The 21965-nt window shown below is 39.5% G+C and overlaps 2 protein-coding genes across 3 annotated transcripts; both read right to left on the bottom strand.

Annotated features, from left to right (window-relative positions):
• Window positions 1–1023: 1023 nt before the first annotated feature.
• mcoln3a (mucolipin TRP cation channel 3a) lies at window positions 1024–8062 on the bottom strand. Of its 2 annotated transcripts, none has more exons than XM_029725261.1 (13): window positions 7853–8062; window positions 6857–7108; window positions 6395–6562; window positions 5913–6066; window positions 4795–4876; window positions 4597–4693; window positions 4199–4298; window positions 3667–3776; window positions 3330–3479; window positions 3147–3248; window positions 2857–2979; window positions 2430–2636; window positions 1024–2196 (listed from the first exon to the last, which is right to left on the bottom strand). In XM_029725261.1, exons 2-13 carry the CDS (start codon window positions 7088–7090, stop codon window positions 2071–2073), a joined length of 1653 nt encoding a protein of 550 aa, XP_029581121.1. In that variant the 5' UTR covers window positions 7091–7108; window positions 7853–8062; the 3' UTR covers window positions 1024–2070. The 2 variants fall into 2 exon arrangements, with proteins under 2 accessions (XP_029581121.1, XP_029581120.1); XM_029725260.1 differs by having other exon boundaries at window positions 6857–7113; window positions 7853–8061.
• Window positions 8063–11126: 3064 nt separating this feature from the next.
• LOC115169545 (B-cell lymphoma/leukemia 10) lies at window positions 11127–13610 on the bottom strand. The gene is made up of 3 exons (XM_029725259.1): window positions 12822–13610; window positions 12083–12371; window positions 11127–11906 (listed from the first exon to the last, which is right to left on the bottom strand). Exons 1-3 carry the CDS (start codon window positions 12870–12872, stop codon window positions 11443–11445), a joined length of 804 nt encoding a protein of 267 aa, XP_029581119.1. The 5' UTR covers window positions 12873–13610; the 3' UTR covers window positions 11127–11442.
• Window positions 13611–21965: the final 8355 nt, after the last annotated feature.

The following is a 21965-nucleotide window of genomic DNA, read 5'->3' as shown; positions in this document are numbered from 1 at the left end:
TTTATGATAATGTTGGAATTAAAAAACAATTTCTATTGTACTCTTTAGGAACTTAGTCTGGGTATGAAGTTACTGTTGAGATTTAGAAAATTAGAATGCACAGGGTGCAATTTTTTAATTCAGTCACTGACAGTCACTCAATGAGCCCATGTCAACTAACATTATTTAGATCACTAGGTAAAGTAATCTAGTCAGATTACGGACTGGGCATACAGGGCATGTGACCAGGGGCCCTGACTTCCACCATTGATTTTGTTATGAACATATATGAATTGCAGGAAATTAGCTTTAAAATTGCAGAAATTTCTCACCACGCCATGGCAAAATGTGTAAAATGGCAGGAAATGTGTTTTAAAACTGCAAAAGAAATCTTCACCTCATGGCAAAATGAGTAGAATTGCAAGAAATGTTTTTTTAAACCATAACATGTTCTCTATAACCCATGGCAAAATGTGTAGGATTGCAGAAAATGTACTTTAACACTACAAAAAAAAAAATAATCCACTGCCAAGAGAGGGAGGGGGGAGGGACACCAAACCAAATCTCGCTTAGGGACACCAAAAGGCTAGAGGCGCTTCTTCCTGATGAGCTCTGATGTTTTCCTGAACTTTCCAATACCATCCGGATGCATTTTTAGTGACTTACTGCTGCAAAGACAAATTGTTACACCTTTCCCATAGTCAAGTCATTTGAAACATATTCAAAAAACTAAAATTAAGTGGAAAAAAATGAAAAGAGAAAGAAACTAGAACGTTCTAAGTGCATAAACCCATTTGAACTTGGCGCTGTAAGGTGTGGTATAGTCTAGCCAGCAATAATAGCACGCAAGCAAAAAAACAACACTGCCAGACATCTTAAAGTAAATTATGTTGTCACATCATTGTTCAGTGATTATAGTAATTTGTCTGATGATCATAATACATACATTTGATGATGTGTTCTGACTCAATCTTGGTAAAATAGTATTATTCTATAATGAGTGTATTCAAATAGCTACAGTTTTCTTAAAAATGAATTCAGAAGTGTTAGATAGAACCTTATTGCTGAAGCCAGATTTACATTTCAGAGCCACAAGGTTATACTGTATCTGAGATTGCATCCCCCTAAAGAAACTGATTTACAAATGTCTCAGGATTTTTGATACTCTGCACTTTAGGTATCTTTAAGGTGAGGACCTTAATGGGTTATGAAAGAAGAATTCACTACAAAACAGTTCTGAGATCTGGGATGTGAAAATGTTGATAATCATTATCTCAGAACTATGCTTTGCGTAGACAGAACTTTATAGTCCCATGGTCACGATCTCTAAATACATAATGTCTATTTGTTTGGCCTGTGACCCACCACTCAGATTATATTTTGGCCCACCAAGCCCAAAAGTTTGAGAACACCTGCTCTAGTGTAATTGTGTTTCCATCAGGAGTGTGACACTAAAGACTTGGGGCGAGCAGAATCAACAACCTCTGCATCATTCAAGACAGTTGCTTTGTGAGAAGGTGTTGAAGTTCACAGTTAGCCATTGTTATGTAAATGCTAGCAGAAAAGTACCCAGGGCCTGGGCTTGGCCCCAAGTCTGGGCATGCCCCCCGGAGCCATCCATGGCCCAGTGAGACCCGGGTGCCGGCTCACGTAGACGGAAACAGAAAAATCTGTCTTTTGGGCAAAACACCAGGATAAATCCTATTGGAAACTCGCCATTAGCCCACTGATTTAGCCTACCTATGAGTGATATGAGTGAATGCATACATTTCCTCTACTATGTTACCTAGTAAACGCAAGCACAAACACAATGTCACGTTACATTAAAATACCACCCATTGTGCAATTTAATTGTTCATACATAGTTACATAACGTTCAAGCATAATAATATCAAATATAAAAAAAATTATATATTCCTTATTGACCGACATATACAAACTTGAAACAATTTTCAAAATACATTTCCCAACACATGAATAGAGCTTTAATGCCTACTAACATATGTCACACACACACACACACACACACACACACACACACACACACACACACACACACACACACACACGCTTATGGCTACTTTATAGGGTCTATCCAAAGCAGCAGCAGCAGGTGGGTTCCTTGTCTATCTTATACTTCCCAGAGTCAGGCTGGTCTCTACACTCAGCCACAAAGGCCTTCAGCTGGGACTCCAGGACTCTGTCCTTCTGGTGTTGCTGAAAATAAACAGTATGGCAGTTAACTTTCTGAACATTTACATACAGTACTATACTATTACCATGTTACATAACCACGGTATTGTGTGCTGTAACGTTACATATACCAGGAAGGAGAAGCAATATTATACCAGATCATTGAAGTACCATCTTTCTCATTGAACAGGCATACAGAAGATAAACAGGGATGGTTACTTTTGATTATGTCATGCCATGTTAATTCAAAAGCTGACCTTGATGGTCTCGTATGCGTCTGTGATGAGGGCAATGAACAGACTGAGCACCATGTAAATGAAGAGAGAGAGGAAGGAGTAGAGGTAGAGCCTGCTGAACAGCCACACAATGTATCTCTTCTCTCTCATCTTCTGGAAAGTGGAGTACAAGTCATCACCGTTGATCAGAGAGAACAGGCACTCCGTCACCTTGTCCAAGGTCCGGAACTGGTAGAAAATCAATTGGTAACACTTTGCATTAAGATATGTTGTGTTATAAAGGATTATAAACTTGTATTAGTTATATGCAATAAACCATTGTAACACATTGGTTAAAATTGTAGCCCTTCATATACTGGACTGACCTTATATATGTGGATTCTAAAAGATCTTGGGCCTACATATACAGGTACCGTATACCTTTTTGGTTTTTAGTGTACCTACTTACTTTCTCATGATACGGCCCCAGAACGATCCAGCCACAGAAACAGTAGCCCAAGTAGATCAAGCCAGCGCAGCAGGAGAAGCGGATCACATTTGGAAACGCTGCCCTTAGGGCCAGAATTAGGATCTAGGAGGAACAAGGAACCTTACTCATCTATGTTTCACTATTTGAATATGTGCTGTCCTTTATGAACTCCATGTACTGTAATGTTCCTATTCAAAGAACAAATCATTGCTGTGGCGCTGATGGAACATTGCTGTTAAATTGAGTTCATTTCTTATGTTAGTCCTTACGTTATATTTCTTAAAGAAACCCAGGTAGCGGATAACTCCAACCCAGACAAGCATTGTGGATGTCCCAAGCAAAATACTGCAGACGTCATAGTTTGTAAGGTCCTGAAAAATACAGAAATATAAATGTCATATTGGACATAAACACATGAACAAAAGGTATGTGCTCAGGTGTAGTCACTACACCTTAGTCTGTATTCCTATTTTGAGGGTGGATCCAGCGATGGTCAGTGTATCGCTGACGATGATCAGAATATACCATCCGTTCACAAACTCCATGCGCTCAGACCAGGACACAGTTTTGCCAAAGTAGGTGTGGAAGAATGCAGTGTAATGCTGAATGAGAGAAACACACACCATAAACAAAAACACATCAATATTAACGCTATTGTTATAGTGAGTAGGCGATCATGAGCTGGGTATGCTTCTACTTGTATATTGTATGAATGCCTGACCATATTCATGGTATGCACAATCCTAATATTTAACCTATTACCCCTATAGAATGGTCTTCTTAACTTACAAACTGGAGCTGAGATCCTTTGTAGACTGAGCGTGTGCACAAGATGAGTGAGGTAAAGCAGGCGAGGATGACGAGGGAATCGAACAGCAAGAGGTGGTTGTTCTTCCCAGCTGCAAATTCAATCAATCAGTAAATTAGATAGTGACACTTTTTTCCCCATGCATATAGGATGGAGGCTGACAGATTACTGCCACTGCAAATGGTAGGATCTCTACTGTAAATGTATGAAATATGGACTGTAGTAATGTGGAGGATGAACATACTGAGCAACAGATTATGAACATTTTCTAAATGTTTTAAATTGTGCCTCCTTCTGGCATTGAGAGGCACAGCCCTTCTTAGAACTACAGTATGTTACAAATAAGGAGACGTGACAGTCTGACTCAGCTCACTAAACACTCTAAATCTTAACTACTGAGGTCACAAAGAATGTAGCTATTACTCAGACAAATCGTATGCTGACTGAACTAATACAGTTAGTGAAGCAAAGCATTTTTTTTAATATACTGGGATGATCTTATGATATACTTACAAGTGCTTGCAACATTCCAGTCTTTACATTCATTGATTCCAACATTATTTTCTAAGTTAATCTTTATCCTCCCACTGTGTGCACGATTGTCAAACATTATCTGCCAAAAATAAAGTCAGACAGAGACATCATTTGCTAGTGAGTTCTAGCAAGGATGACTGAATCCAGGTTTCAGCAGCTGGATTTCTACTGGTTTAAGTAACATTTTAAATGCACCATTACTAGAAAACGGAGAATTGACTAGCTTTTCCATGACACAAATGAATCCGTAAACTTTGTTGACTCGCTACTGGTTTCCATTTGTCTTCTCCATTGACACAGAGGACAGCTGCATCCCACTTAAAAGCCTAAAAGAGCTTGAAGAAGTTGTTCCCTGAGTCATACAACCCACCACCTACAATTATACTAAAGGCATAACAGTCTGGGAGCTCGTGGTGGCGCACTGTCTGCAGGTTGATGGCTTTCAACGTGAGGTAGATGTTTACAGACAACAGCCTGAGTGAGAGACAAAGAAACATTTATGATTATAGACTACAACAAAAGAAACCTAATATAGGGGGCCAACTGTAGTTTGACTGTTGGTCTGGGTCAGTCACCTTTTAAAATCCAGAGAAAAGTTGATGTCTCTTGACAAAGTTCTATCCTCCAATGGCTCCAGAGGATATATGGAAATACATTCTGTGAGAAAAAAACAGAAAGGTCTTCATAATATATCTTAATCCACTTTAATGACATGACACATTTAGGTCTCTACACTTAGGATTCAGTGGAAACTCTTGTAATGGCTACAAACAATTCCCAAACTTCCTGTTTCTGCAGTCACACGAATTAACTGACAATGAGATAAATACTATACACTGAGTGTACATAACATTAGGAACACCTGCTCTTTCCATGACATAGACTGACCAGGTGAATCCAGGTGCAAGCTATGATCGCTTATTGATGCCACCTGTCAAATCCACTTCAATCACTGTAGATGAAGGCGAGGAGACAGGTAAAAAAATATTTTTAAGCCTTGAGACAATTGAGACGTATTGTGTATGTGTGCCATTCAGAGGGTCAATGGGCAAGACAAAATATTTAAGTGCCTTTGAATGGTAGTAGATGCCAGGCGCACCAGTTTGAGGGTGTCAAGAACTGCAATGCTGCTGGGTTTTTCATGCTCAACAGTTTTCGTTGTGTATCAAGAATGGTCCACCGCCCAAAGGACATCCAGACAACTTGACAACAGCTGTGGGACACATTGGAGTCAACATGGGCCAGCAACCCTGTGGAACACTTTCGACACCTTGTAGAGTTCATGCCCCAACAAATTGAGGCTGTTCTGAGGGGATAAGGGTGTGCAACTCAAAATTAGGAAGGTGTTCCTAATGTTTTGTACACTCAGTGTAAATCTACTACAACAACAAACAATCTGGGCACTGACAGCCGTGAGAAGCCAGAGATCTGTAAATAGGACAAACAGTCCACGGTCAGTGTTCAGTTGAGCATGTAAGCAGATATTTAACAGCTGGAATGGATTAACCTAACAAAATAACTTACATACTGTTTATTCCCAGTCAATGTGGGCGCATATATTAAAACTAAACATTATTCTCCCTTATCATATATCTTTTTTTAAGATATCTAAACCATGTTATTATCCTCTCTTATAGAACACTTGAGGCTATCACAAAAAATACATTCATAATATACTGGTGTGCTCTTGTACCTTTGTCTACATGTGGGTCTATATCAAAGGTGTCGTTGCCAGGGGAGATGCTGCCTTTCCTGAAGAACTCCTGACAGAGGGTCAGAGGGGTGTACTCGCCCTCTATCTTCTCATACGCATGGTTCCCTACCGTCAGGTTCTGCAGGTTTATAAACTGAAACAAGGAAAATATAGTGAGACATGATATACAACCATGTTCTTGGCCAGATTTGTCAAAGGTGGTGCAAATGAGGAATTTCACTATATTGTTTTGTTGTCAACATGTTTAGGGTAGCTATAGTTTCACTATAAACAACACCGTGCGCCACTGTTTGATAAGTCTCATATGACTGTGTAACAATTTTAGATGACACACGGTGAATCAGCTACTGTATCCTTTAAATACTGTGCTGTAATCTACAGAAGACAATTCATCAACACTGGTAGCCAACAAACAGTGAGAAAGACTTCACTGTTTTTAGGTAATTTGAAGTCTACATTACCCTATCGATGATGTAATAGATGTGGTCGTACACATCTGTTTTGGTGTAAACTGCGTATCTGTCCACACGTTGATCCTTATATTCTTTCAGGAAGAGGTGTTTAAACACAATCAGGTTTTCCTCTTTAAAGGTCACCATCATCTCGTTACTCAATCCAAAAGACACTAACTGAGGAATACAAACATGTAATAGATACATACATCAATTATGCGTAACACAAAGCATTTGAGATTTTTTCATTTTATTAAGTGAATAAAATATTTTGGGATTTTAGACATGGTCTTTCTATGGACTTCCATAATTGTGTAATGCCACTTTGGCTCACAGTCATGGTTTAATGGGGAAATGGTTAAATCTTTGGGTATTTCACTTCTCTCTAGGCGGGTATATTGTACCTATATTTTACATGACCGACAGTAGTAGCCTAAGTCTCCTCCTACACTGTATTCTACAGTAGCCTACCTGGAACGTGATGATGGCAATTTTCAGAATCTGTAACATTAGTTTCCATGGTTTCCGGCCCCTGGCTCTATATTTTTCACAGGGGTTCATAAAGAAGTACTTGAGCCTCCTCCTGAAGTCTTCCACCACTTTGGAATCACCGGGGCTCTGGCTGGAGATGGGGCACCGGGTGCAGTGGCCATTTGGGCTCCTCTCTGCTGGCCCCTGGGGCACAAGGGGCTCCACATCATCCATCTGGGCAAGGAGATCCTTCTATACTGTAGATACCACTCGATTAGTCACACACAGATTTACATGACAGCCAAGGTCAAGGGAAGAAGTGGCAGTGGTTAAAATGAATCAGCATTCTGATTGTCATTTCAGCTGGTGTTTAGTCAAACACAGGATTTCACCATCTTGGAATTATGAACTAGTACTAGGCTACCGAAACTAATAGAGAGAGTCAGGCAGAGTCAAACAGACATGTTTCTGAAAGTGCAGAATAATGTGATGAAAGAGAAAGAGTTCAGCCATTCTTTTCATTTTGATCTACATCTAAACAGGTTTGACTGCATTCAATGACTTCTGTCACTGTCACTTTTTATGCTCCCATGGGCTCCATAAATGACACTAAAACATGATAAATTACACTGGCCTGTGACATCTATGAACACTTCTTATTTTCCATTACTCATTAGCATGAAGATGTAGGCCTACAGCAGAGCAAACACATAAACAACTTTAAAAATACCTTTATATTGGTAAAACGTAGGAAAATGTAATGTGGTCCACATAAAGTTGCTGCTCAACTACAATTGATACTGTCTAACACAAGTGGCAAAAAAAAATAACATTTACTGTCCCAAATCACCAAATATAAATCAAGATACAACCTCGTTATTTGATCAAAATATTTAAACGTCTTCATCTTTGTCTTTGTCATCATAATAACACTTTGCTAGGTTATTCCTACTAAAAGTTTGAACATAAATGAAACCGCGACGGTTTATCATTTACCTGTAATCCAGAGATACACCTGCCGCGCTCTGTTGAGCAGATTGTTTAGCGCATGAACGAGCACATTTTTTCTGTCAACATCGGATAGAACACACACCGAGACACTCGATCACTGACTGTCATTCTCTCGCGTCATTCTGCGGTTTTCCTCTTTTTCCATAGTAGCGGGAAGATGTTTGGGGGGGAATAAAAAAGATCCCCGTGCTAAAGACGGCTATAGGTCCGCTAATAAAGGACTAGTAAAGGCCCAGTGCACTACTTTTGTGGAAAAGGAGAATGTTCTAACTAAAAAATGTTTTGCCCGTGCTACAGATGGCTATATCGGTCCGCTAACACAGGATTAGTAAAGGCCCAGCACCACTTATGAAAAATGTAACCACAAAATATTTATGTAATTTTTATTTAATTTTATTCAGATTTCTCAGGGGGTCCCCCCCCCTCCAAAAAAAGAGTTCCCAAGTACAGAAGAGCTACATTTACAAAAATGACTGAATTTTGAAGTCTGACTGAAAAGCTCAAGTTTCATGCATGTAATTGCCTAATTTACTTCTCAGGATCATAAAATCATAATGAAAGTTGGGCAATCAGAAAATAAGGACAGAATGTATTTCTATGAGCCATCAGATCTTTAACATTTACATTTTAGTCATTTAGCAGACGTTCTTATCCAGAGCGACTTACAGTAGGGAATACATACATTTCATTTCATGCATTTTACTGTTTTAATTTTATTATTATATATTTTTTTGTACTGGCCCCCCGTGGGAATCAAACCCACAACCCTGGTGTTGCACACACCATGCTCTACCAACTGAGCCACAGGGAAGAACAAACATGAACACATTTTACCAGAAATTAGGAACGTCTCCTGTGTCTCATATTCCTTTGGTTTATTTATAGGTCTAAATGATCAAGATCTCCAACATAAAAAGTACAGATACATCAATTATCAAAATTATTAAAATGACAATCATTTTTGATAATAAGTAATACCATTGTACTATGACTCATTAATGCCCTATCACAATAAGAAAATTGATCTTTAATAATATAACAATACTCTAGTCAAGAGTAAAAACAAACCATTTCAGTGTAGGACTACCACATTTTGTAACTACAGTTTGTGTGCCTAAATGCATACGATGAACAACTTATTCCAGTGTTGTGTAAATACAGGGAAGTTGTCTTCTGATGATCTGGGATCCTTACAAGGACAAATCCCTACTGTAGCTGGCATCGCTAGCATAGATGTGACGTTCGTCGTTAAAGGTAGATCAAGGCGCAGCGCGAGTTGGGTTCATCATACTTTATTTTCAAAGTGAACCAGCAAAAACAATAAACAATACAATACAATCAATGAATGAATGAATGAATGAATGAATGAATGAATGAATGAATGAATGAATAAATGAATGAAAAGCTAGGCGTGCAAACACAAAGACAAGATCCCACAACTGACTGGGAAAAAGGGCTGCCTAAGTATGATTCCCAATCAGAGACAACGAATGACAGCTGCCTCTGATTGGAAACCATACTCGGCCAATCAAAGAAAAAAACAACACAGATATACAACACATAGAATGCCCACCCCATGTCACACCCTGACCTAACCAAACAGAGAAAAACGTCTCTCTCAGGTCAGGGCGTGACAATAGATATGTAATTGTTTTATAGATATGGATGACAGTCAATCATGAACTCACACACCCATAATTCATAGGAAAGGAGCAGTGTTGGAGAATGACGACCTACTGCGACCTTAGTCCAAGTCCAGAATAAAGTGAACCTAGTGCCTTCAGAAACTATTCACACCACTTTACTTTTTACACATTTTGTTGCGTTACAGCCTACATTTAAAAGTTATTAAATGTAGATGTTTTTGTCACTGGCATAGAATGAAAACCTACGACCTTAGTCCAAGTCCAGAATAAAGTGCACCTACAGTGCCTTCAGAAAGTATTCACACCCCTTGACTTTTTACACGTTGTTTTGATACAGCCTGCATTTAAAATTAAATTGAGATTTCTTCTGCCATTGGCATACACACAATACCCCATAATGTCAGTGTTTTCAAAATGTTTAAAAATGTATTAAAAATGTCTAGAGTCAATAAGTATTCAACCCCTTTATTATGGCACACCTAAATAAATTCAGGAGTAAAAATTGCTTAACAAGTCACATAATAAGTTGCATGGACTGTGTGAAATAATAGTGCTTAACATGATTTTTGAATGACTACCTCATCTCTGTACCAAACACATACAATTCTCTGTAAGGTCCCTCAGTCGAGGTTGTGGGGTTCGATTCCCACAAGGGACCAGTATGAAAAAACAACAACAATGTAAGCACGAAATACTGTAAGTCGCTATGGCTAAGAGCATCTACTAAAATGTAAAAAGTGTAAACCACAAATTCCAGGGAGGTTTTCCAATGCCTCGCAAAGAAGGGCAGGCACCTATGGATAGATGGGTAAAAAAAAAGCAGACATTGAATATCACTTTGAGCATAATTACACTTTGTATGGTGTATCAATACAGCCAGTCACTACAAAGATACAGGCATCCTTCCTAACTCAGTTGCCAGAGAGGAAAGAAACTGCTCAGGGATTTCACCATGAGGCAAATGGTGACAGAGTTTAATGACTGTGATAGGAGAAAACTGGGATGGATCAACATTGTAGTTACTCCACAATATTAACATAATTGACAGAATACAAAAATTCCAAAACATGCATACTGTTTGCAACAAGGCACAGACAAATGTGGCAAAGCAATTAACTTTTTGTCCTGAATACAAAGTGTTATGTTTGGGTCAAATCCAATACAACACATTACTGAGTACCACTCTCCAAATGTTAAAACAGAGTGGTGGCTGCATGTTATGGGTATGCTTGTAATCGTTAAAGATTTGTTAATCGTTAAGGACAATAAACAAAATGGAGCTAAGCACAGGCAAATCCTATAGTTAAACCTGGTTACCAAGAAGACAGTGAAAGTTCCTGACAGGCAGAGTTACAGTTTAGACTTAAATCTACTTGAAAATCTAGGGCAAGACTTAAAATTGGTATGTCTAGCAATGATCAACAACAAAATTGACAGAGCTTGAAGAATTCTGAAAACAATAAAATGGGCAAATGTTGTGCAATCCAAGTGTTGAAAGCCCTTAGAGACTTACCCAGAAAGACTCACAGCTGTAATCACTGCCAAAGGTGCTTCTATAAAGTATTGACTCAGGGGTGTGAATACTTATGTAAATGAGATATTTCTATATTTCATTTTCAATAAATTTGCAAAAACTGTCATTGTGGGGTATTGTGTGTAGATAGGCGAGATTTCTATTGAATACATTTTGAATTAAGCAGTTACTTGTTTCATATTGAACCCAAAATAGGTTTGTCCAGCTTTCGGATGACCCAGTGTATAATGTAAGGCATGGAACATAACTTACAAGTTGCTATTTGTTTAAAGTATCACCCAACTAAAACCATTGATAAAACACATACACTGGTACAAACAACACATTTGAAGAGTGAATGTTTGTTATGAGAAATGCTGGGAAGTAGTCCAGGGCAGGAGGGGAGGGGGGGGTTCTCAGTAAGATTTTGGTGGGGGCTGAGGTGAGAGGTCCCTGTATGACATGGAAGTGGGTGTGGAGCGTGACCTCAGGGGCTGGAAGTTGACGTCCCCTCCACTGATCGCCGTGCTCCTGTCTGGTCCAGCGTCCATGTTAGATGAGGCCTCTGGCAGTAGCAGCACTTCCTGCGGCAGGGGGGGAGCCCCTGGGTCTCCAGGCCTGGGCAGTGTGGAAGAGACCTGGGATGAAGACACAGCCATGCTACCCCCTCGCATGGATGACAACACCTCCTTCCCATGGCTGGAGGCAGCGGGCCGGTTGAGGAACCTTAGGGCGTCAGAGGTGCATGGGCTCCTCTCTCCATTGTAAAACATGGTGGATGCCAGGTTGGACTCATATGACAGTGTCCTGGAGAGGTCTTTATTGACCCCGGATGTGTCCTGAGTTGGCAGGAAGCTCGAGGAGGAACTGGATGCCCCTGCTGTAGAGGGCCAATGGGAGATGGTCATGATAATGGTACTAAGCCAGTGTTAGACCACTGAGCTAAGGTCTCAGGCAAGGTTACTCGTCACTCAAGTGTGGTTCACCAAACCTCCTCTATTACATGTTGTCGAAAAATGAATAAAAAAACAACACTTGAACACACACACAACGTACCTCTGAGAGACTCTATCTTCTCGTTCTTCACCTTCTGCACTTCATCAGTGATCTTGGTAATCAGGAAGTTGAGCGTACGTCCTTGTTGGATGGACTCCACCAGAGCGTCCAGCCCCCGAGGGTTCTCAGCCAGGTAGTCCAGGAGCAAGCCCGTCTTCTTGGTCTGTGTGATCCTGCAGCTGATCTCCTCTGTGTCATCTCGCGTCAGGATCTTCCGCGAGCGCAGGTAGTCAAAATGACGGTCAGCCCGGATCTTTTCACAAAGGTAAGGCCTCAGCCTCGTCAGGACCTAGACAGAGAACAGCAAGATGGAAACTGTGGGGTTGTTGAAGGATGGGTTCTCAACCATCTGTATGTTATATAGGGCCAGTATTAATTGATATGTTTTATCAAGTGTGTGTGACCAGAGGACTGACTACTGATGGCTATACTGTAAATGCACCGAAGGACAGGTAAACATGTGTGGGAAAATAATGATTAGAGTATGGACATGCCTTTGTTAATCATTAATATTAATGGGTTAGATATAATACGCGAAGGAATAATTTTATTTACACTATACACACATAGGCTTCTGTGAAAATGGGGTAGCCTATAGAGGGTGCGGCATAAGTTGGTTACTTTCACTTCTTTATTATGCGCATTTCAACATTTTAAGTTAATAACATTATGGTAAAACATTATTGTAAAACCGACTCACTAACAGTTGAATTGACAGTCAGACAAATAGGCCACTTACTTCCTTTTTTACATCGGCCATTTCATCTTCTGTCAGGTGAGAAACATCCATCCTACTCACCCTACCTAAGGTATCAAATTCAAGTCTTCCGGGTACTTTACGAGAATAAAATGGCACACTAAAAATATTTAAACCAAAAGATAGGCTCCGGTACACGGATATTGTATTTTCCAGCACGTAACTCTTGTCTAACAGCCTATAGTCTAGTTATTTGCCGATACAAAACAGAAGCTTCCAGAGCCTCGGTAAATATAAGTTTCTCATTAGCGAACCGCTGACAATTATTACTTCCTGATTCCATGGATGAGTTTACGCAAGTCATGTATGGGCAAGTGAATGATGAGTGTTTTTCATTCAGTTGTGCTATACTAGTCGGCTGCTATCGCATCACCACTGTTTTTTCCATTAGGGGATAAACAGCATATTCCGGTGTTAAAATAATCTATTGTTATTCTCCGATTTCTTTTTTGTTTTGCTTGACATGGTCAAATAACTGAAGCATAGAGTGGTAACTGTTTTTCTAATTTGGCGAACAGAAACTAGAACCTATGTGAAGCTAGCCACAATAGAATTAGGAGAGAGCCGAGGCTGCACAGACTCGCCTGCCCAAATTGATGACGTTGTCGCGCAGCTGAGAGTCGATTGGAGACGAATGGGTTCAGTCAACAACAACAGCATGGCTTAGTTAAAAGTCGATGGGCGAGGGGAGAGAGAATAGTATTGGACACCATCTGGAATCTGGACGTCACCGTGACAGGCCAATTAGCTAACATAACGACAAACCGGTGTTAATAACCAATGCAACGTGTTGTGTTGCAACCTGGTCTCAATACATTTCGTATTATTCTGTAAGTAAATTCGAGACAGGCTTGAGTATGATATGTTACTTTTCGTATGGTATATATTAATTTGTGGATGTCCATCACCCATTTCGTATGATATGTTACAAATGACAATTCGTATTATATGTTACGAATTTTCAAAATGTACAATATGTTACGTATTTGCCAAACGTATGATATGTTACGAATTCTAACTAGGTGGCTAACATTAGCTAGGCTAGGAGTTAGGATTAAGGTAAGGTTGAAGGGTTGCTGTTAGAGTTAGCTAAAAGGGTTAACCTTTTCACACGTACCAACAAAAGGGTGTGATCATTCTACAGTGGTCCCTGCAGCGAATACTCAAACCGGTGTGATTAGAATGCTTATTTAGAACGTCCAGTTTTGATTGACTGCATTTGAGCTGGCCACACACATTTTTTACAAACATTTTGCACAAACACAGTCCTTACGTCCTGAATGTAACCAGTTTATTTTTGGATCCAATGTTCAGACATTCACAGATGTACCGACAGCATAACACAATTCTCATCCAAACCGGAAAATGTAGGCTACATTTGTCCTCGTGTGAAATGGCTAGCTAGTTAACGGGGTGCGTGCTAATAGCGTTTCAATCGGTGACATCACTTGCTCTGAGACCTTGAAGTAGTTGTTTCCCTTGCTCTGCAAGGGCCGTGGCTTTTGTGGAGCAATGGGTAACGATGCTTCGAGGGTGACTGTTGTCTATGTGTGCAGAGGGTCCCTGGTTGGAGCCCAGGTAGGGGGGAGGAGAGGGACGGAAGCTATACTGTTACATTGCAATAAGCATTCTAATCACACCGGTTTGAGTGTACACTGCAGGGGCCACTGTAGAATGATCACACCCGTTTGTTGGTATGTGTAAAAAGGTTAACCCCCTTTTGACCTCTTCATTCTAACATCTTTGGTCTGACAGATGTTTACGTGACACCCAGAATGCATGGTATAATGTCAACAAAGATGGCTGGCAAATAGCTTAGCATTAGCTCATTGTAATCAGTACAACCTTCAAAAAGTATTTTACACACATCATAGGTGTCCATTACAGTGTATGCAATCATCAGAATGCATTATTTGACACCAGTACTTAAAAACATGTTAATAAAACTGTAAATACATTATGCTCCATACATATGCTACAATAAAAACGACAACACGATATACAGAAAATAAGGCACTTACTTTGATAGGAATGCACACATGTCCAAAGTTATTATTTGTAAGGAAAACAATGAAGGCAATGCAAGTTCCAGACAGAAAATGTGCCAGTTCGTGCAACACTGTGCAAATGTCTGCATACTTGATCTGCGGAAACACTAGAATTAGTGCTTGAGCTCTCCTGGAAGAGTGAAGTTTGTCCCGCTCAGTAAAGCCTCAAACATAAATTGTCCTCAACACTGAAATAGCCTACTTCAATGTGAATCAATGACGAGGCAGAATACACCTCAATTAAAACTGTTAAATAAAAAATAATAAAAATTTACAAGTTTTAGTAAATGTACATCTTTTAGTTTTTGCCTTAAGTAACAATCTCTCTAATGTAACCATACCAAATGTAACATATCTACTAATGAGTGTCCTGGAGCTATCTTTACTATGTTACGTCTAGTGAGACCAGGCTGGTATATTGGGTCGCTCATCATCAGCCAGGCTAGATGTTTCTAGCCACAACCAGGAACTAGCTGGGGATTCCTGGCAATGTAAATAGTTGGGTATGTATGCTTGTTTGCATGTGACTATTCCTCTTTTGTTTGTTGATATTTGTTTGTTAATAATAAAAAAATAAAAAATTCAAATTCAAAAAGGAGAAAGAAAAAAAGGAGGCTGGGGAAGGCTCATTATCAAGACTGACTGAACCGAATCCATTCCTACCCACTCAACTCTCGCTGCGCGACATAAATCATACATTTTGAGCACCAGGCGTGCCCACATAGCTTCCACCTGGAATGTGCGTTTGCCTTCAAAATAAAAGCCCCTAATTGAAAGCGATGCAAATGGTAACAAATAGTGGAATCATGCCATATTTGCACTAGATCATGCTAAACACGGTTGGAATGTTGTTATATAAATCCAATAAAACACAATTATTAGTTAATTTGTGAAAATCAGTTGAAATTGCACTGTGGATGTGTTAGACTTCAGAATTGCATTCACTGTACGATCTTACCTATGGATTGTGGATCAATGAAATGGGCTACCAGTATACTCATTGACACCCACAGAACACAACTGTGAAGAGTTTACACAAATATTAGCGTAGTAGTTCTTATTGTGGGACTTTGACTGTGGGAAATCACTTCCCCAGTCAGCCTATTGTGCATATTGACATTGATATTTATATGATACAGGGCGAGACCCAGATGCAGACACAGGAGGCAGATGGTTTGCGTCTCTGATATGTATTATAATCCAAGGGGCAGGCAAGAGACAGATCGTGGACAGGCAAAAGATCATAAACCAGGTCAGGAGTCCAGGAGGTACAGAGTGGCAGGCAGGCTCGAGGTCAGGGCAGTCAGAATGGTTAGGCAGGCGGGCTCAGAGTCAGGGCAAGCAAGGGTCAAAACCAGGAGGACTAGAAAAACGGAGATAAGGAAAAAGCAGGAGCACGGAAAACACTCTGGTTGACAAGACAAGACGAACTGGCAACAGACAAACAGAGAACACAGGAATAGATACCCAGGGACTAATGGGGAAAACAGGTGACACCTGGAGATGGGTGGAGACAATCACAAAGACAGGTGAAACAGCTTTACCTATGGATTGTGGATAAATGAAATGACACCCACAGAACACAACTTTGAAGAGATTACACAAATATTAGAATCATAGCTCATATTGCGGGACTCTGAAACCACTGTGAAATGAGCCACATTAAGCTTACCAGTCAATTTACTATGTGTGTTGGACATTCACATTGCACTGTACAGCCTTACCTATGAATTGTGGATAAATGAAATTGGGTATCAGTCTTCTCAGTGACACCCACAGAACACAACAGTGAAGATTACACACATATTAGCATCATGGCTCAATTTGTGGGACTTTGACGAGCATTACTCTACTATTTGTAGCCATTTGCATCACTTTTGATATGTGACTTTTAATTTGAAGACAAACAGCAAATTACACTATTGTGGCTAGCTTCACATAGGTGAAACTAGAGGCCATGAGCAACTTGGTCAAGAAGAATTGCACCAATTGGCCTATATGTAGCACTGTTATAAACGGTCTCACTTAAACCCTTATATCTGCTGCCCCCTTTGAACTAGAGACATGAAACTGTTTGTTGGTGTCTTTCCTCATGCTGAACAAATTTGCCTCAAGAAGCCATAAGGTCCTTTAGGATAGATTTTCCTCCATCTTGGACATTTTTGAAAACTTTTGAAAACGTCTTCTCATGAACCAGTCCAAATAACACCAATCCGGTATGTAGGCATTTAGTACATCTCTTCAGGGGTGTAGGAATAGGTGGGGAGCCAGGCCTACCCAATCAGATTGAGCAAAAAACAAAAACGTATACATTATTAAAATAAAAATGCCCAGTACATCAGTCTTTTAATGGTGTTGAGAAACAAATGTTGCTGCATTCAAATATGGCCGCACTGTATTTATAGATGCAGGTTAGCGCATATGCTTATGCTAAGAATACTTTTAAAATGTTCTTCTCACGAACCATAACTCAGATTGACTCCAATTAATTAGTCTCTGTTGAATTTGACAATGATTGGTTGCTGCAGTCGAAGTCGGCCACGCTACACCACTAGATGGCACCATATCACACCAGGGCTATAAAGAACTGAACCGATGGACATGGGGCCATGAAACTTGGTATGTAAACCTAGTGGTGGAAAAGTATCCAATTGTCATACCTGAGTAAAAGTAAAGATAACTTAATAGAAAATAAAAGTAAAAGTCACCCAGTAAAATACTACTTCAGTAAAAGTCTAAAAGTATTTGGTTTTAAATATACTTAAGTGTCAAAAGTAAATGTAATTGCTAAAATATACTTAATTATCAAAAGTTAAAGTATAAATCACTTCACATTCCTTATATTAAGCAAACCAGACAGCACCATTTTCTTTTTTTAAGGATAGCCAGGGGCACACTCCAACACTCAGACATAATTTACAAACAAAGCATTTGTGTTTAGTGAGTCTGTCAGATTAGAGGCAGTAGGGAGGTCCAGGGATGTTCTATTGAGAAGTGCGAGAATTTGACTATTTTCCTGTCCTGCTAAGCATTCGAAATGTAATGAGTACTTTTGGGTGTCAGGGAAAATGAATGGAGTAAACAGTACATTATTTTCTTTAGGAATGTTCTTTAGGCACTATAGATATCATTGGCACCAGTGGCACAATAGGATACTGTAGGGCTGGCACGAAGTGCTTCTTCTTATCAACTGTATGCAAGAATTTCCTCTGTGTTGTCTTAGGAATTCAGCATTCTCTGTTTTATCTCTCCAACCCCCATTGTGTCACCTCTGAGAAGCAGAAGTTACATCATGTAGGTTTGATATCTGATTGGAGGTTAACTTTACACTAATACTATTGATCAACAACTCAGATTTTGAATCCAAACAACTCAGATGTTTATTAAAGGGTCTTAGATTCATTGTTCTTTCTCTATTTTGTTCCTGAACTGCTGTGGTGAGATACTCTCTCTTTCTTTCGCTCTCCGTCCCATGGACTTTTGGGGCATGGCCTTTCAGGCTATGATTTCTCTCTTTCTCTCTCATCATGCTTAGAATAATGCTTTGTTAATGTCGGTATTGCTTAAGCTTTATGTCGTGCATGGGAATCCATTCATTTGACAAAGTAATTAAATAATACTTGTATTTAAAATTCCATTCTCAGACATTTATTAATTGCCTATTACTTTAACTCAATAGTGTTCTTGCATCTTTCCAAATCATCTTTATGGAGTCAGATAAACACTTGAATAGGCTAATTACTTCGTCTTATTATGAGTCGCATGTGAGGTATTTATAATATCATACAGTATATACTGTATGTACACATGTCAAATATTACTGCCCACTACAATAGTATAGCAATAACTATTGATCAAGTGGACTTTGTCTCATGCAAATGAATGTTAGATTTAAATGATGCAGATGGACAATGTGAAATATCATGATTACTATTAGAGGTCGACCGATTATGATTTTTCAGCGCCGATACCGATACCGATTATTGGAGGCCCCCCCCAAAAAAGCTGATACCGATTAATCGACCGGTTTAAAAACAAAATATTTGTAATAATGACAATTACAACAATACTGAATGAACACTTATTTTAACTTAATATAATACATCAATAAAATCAATTTAGGCTAAAATAAATAATGAAAATGCTCAATTTGGTTTAAATAATGCAAAAAACAAAGTGTTGGAGAAGAAAGTAAAAGTGCAATATGTGCCATGTAAGAAAGCTAACGTTTAAGTTCCTTGCTCAGAACATGAGAACATATGAAAGCTGGTGGTTCCTTTTACATGAGTCTTCGATATTCCCAGGTAAGAAGTTTTAGGTTATAGGAATTATAGGACTATTTCTCTCTATACGATTTGTATTTCATATACCTTTGACTATTGGATGTTCTTATAGGCACTTTAGTATTGCCAGTGTAACAGTATAGCTTCCGTCCCTCTCCTCGCTCCTACCTGGGCTCAAACCAGGAACACATCGACAACAGCCACCCTCGAAGCAGCGTTACCCATGTAGAGCAAGGGAAACAACTACTCCAAGTCTCAGAGCGAGTGACGTTTGGAACGCTATTAGCGTGCACCCGCTGACTAGCTAGCCATTTCACATCGGTTACACCAGCCTCATCTTGGGAGTTGATAGGCTTGAAGTCATAAACAGCGCAATGCATTGCGAAGGGCTGCTGGCAAAACGCACGAAAGTGCTGTTTTGAATTAATGCTTACGAGCCTGCTGGTGCCTACCATTGCTCAGTCAGACTGCTCTATCAAATCATAGACTTAATTATAACATAATAACACACAGAAACACGAGCCTTAGGTCATTAATATGGTCGAATCCGGAAACTATCACGTTTATTCTTTCAGTGAAATACGGGTGGCATCCATAAGTCTAAATATTCCTTTTACATTACACAACCTTCAATGTTATGTCATAATTACGTAAAATTCTGGCAAATTAGTACGCAACGAGCCAGGCGGCCCAAACTGTTGCATATACCCTGACTCTGCGTGCAATGAACGGAAGAGAAGTGACACAATTTCACCTGGTTAATATTGCCTGCTAACTTGGATTTCTTTTAGCTAAATATGCAGGTTTAAAAATATATACTTCTGTGTATTGATTTTAAGAAAGGCATTGATGTTTATGGTTGGGTACAGTCGTGCAACGATTGTGCTTTTTTTTCGCAAATGCGCTTATGTTAAATCATCCCCCGTTTGGCGAAGTTGGCTGTCTTTGTTAGGAAGAAACAGTCTTCACAGTTCACAACGAGCCAGGCGGCCCAAACTGCTGCATATACCCTGACTCTGTTGCAGAGGTGACACATTTTCCCTAGTTAAAAGAAATTCATGTTAGCAGGCAATATTAACTAAAAATGCAGATTTAAAAATATATACTTGTGTATTGATTTTAAGAAAGACATTGATGTTTATGGTTAGGTACAAGTTGGAGCAACGACCGTCCTTTTTCGCGAATGCGCACCGCAGGACAGGCTAGATAACCTAGTAATATCATCAACCATGTGTAGTTAACTAGTGATTATGATTGATTGATTGATTGTTTTTTATAAGATAAGTTTAATGCTAGCTAGCAACTTACTTTGGCTTCTTACTGCATTCGGGTAACAGGCAGGCTCCTTGTGGAGTGCAATGTAAAGCAGGTGGTTAGAGCGTTGGACTAGTTAACCGTAAGGTTGCAAGATTGAATCCCCAAGCTGACAAGGTAAAAATCTGTCGTTCTGCCCCTGAACAAGGCAGTTAACCCACCGTTCCCAGGCCGTCATTGAAAATAAGAATGTGTTCTTAACTGACTTGCCTAGTTAAAAAAATGTTTTTGTTTTAAATCGGCAAATCGGTGGCCAAAAATACAGATTGTTATGAAAACTTGAAATCGGCCCTAATTAATCGGCCATTCCGATTAATCGGTCAACCTCTAATTTCTATATCTGTGTAGTCACATAATGTTGCCCTTATTGTAGAAACAGGAAGTCGTGCTGCTTGCGCAGTCAGCGTATTACAGCTGTGAGAGTGTATTGAAGTATTTTAGAACACTAATGTGAACTGTACCAACTGAGATTTAAATAATTTACAAAAACACATTGACAAAATAAAGTCCCAGAATTCAAAGTTGACTGTAACAAACCAATACACTAATGCTGAAAATATTTCACAAATCTTAACATAAACGTTAGTCAAATTGACCCCAGAATTGGTATATAAACTCAGTACATTAAGTAATGACTTTAAGATTGATTACCCGTTGCATGCAAAGATGCATGCAAACCAAACTACAGCATTAGACTACACTTCACTAGCATCATCATTGTGGCATTGCGAGATAAACATGGTAATGTTTTCACTGCACATAATGGAAGATACTGTAGTTCCTACATGATAGAGTGCTTGCTTTGTTATCAAACTGATTGTGTCTGTGCTGTCATCCTGTCAACCCTTTCATTGCTACTTGTAACTATATTTTCATTGTCATATTTTTTACAAAACATTTTTAAAATACATGATTATTTTATACGTAGGCTATGGGATGGGGCTATAACAGTAAGTAATAGGCTATCATTCTGAGCTACAGTTAACCGCCAAAATAATGGAAACACTTGAATAAATGAGGGATACAAAGTATATTGAAAACAAAGTATATCTCAACATGCTCAGGGTCATGTATTAAAATGCTGTGCAGGCCATTACATTTACGTCATTTAGCAGACGCTCTTATCCAGAGCAACTTACAGTAGTGAATGCATACATTTCTTACATTTTTTTAATGTACTGGCCCCCCGTGGGAATCGAACCCACAACCCTGGTGTTGCACACACCATGCTCTACCAACTGAGCCACAGGGGAGACAGTGGTATGTGCCAGGCGCACCGGTTTGAGTGTGTCAAGAACTGCAACGCTGCTTAGTTTTTCCATGCTCAACAGCTTCCCGTGTGTATCAAGAATGGTCCACCACCCAAAGGACATCCAGCCAACTTGACACAACTGTGGGAAGCATTGGAGTCAAAATGGGCCAGCATCCCTGTGGAATGCTTTCGACACCTTGTAAAGCATGCCCAGACAAATTGAGTCTGT

The sequence above is a fragment of the Salmo trutta genome, chromosome 31, assembly GCF_901001165.1.
Source record: "Salmo trutta chromosome 31, fSalTru1.1, whole genome shotgun sequence".
Classification (NCBI taxonomy): Eukaryota; Metazoa; Chordata; class Actinopteri; order Salmoniformes; family Salmonidae; genus Salmo; species Salmo trutta.
This window is presented reverse-complemented; position numbering and strand designations above follow the sequence as displayed.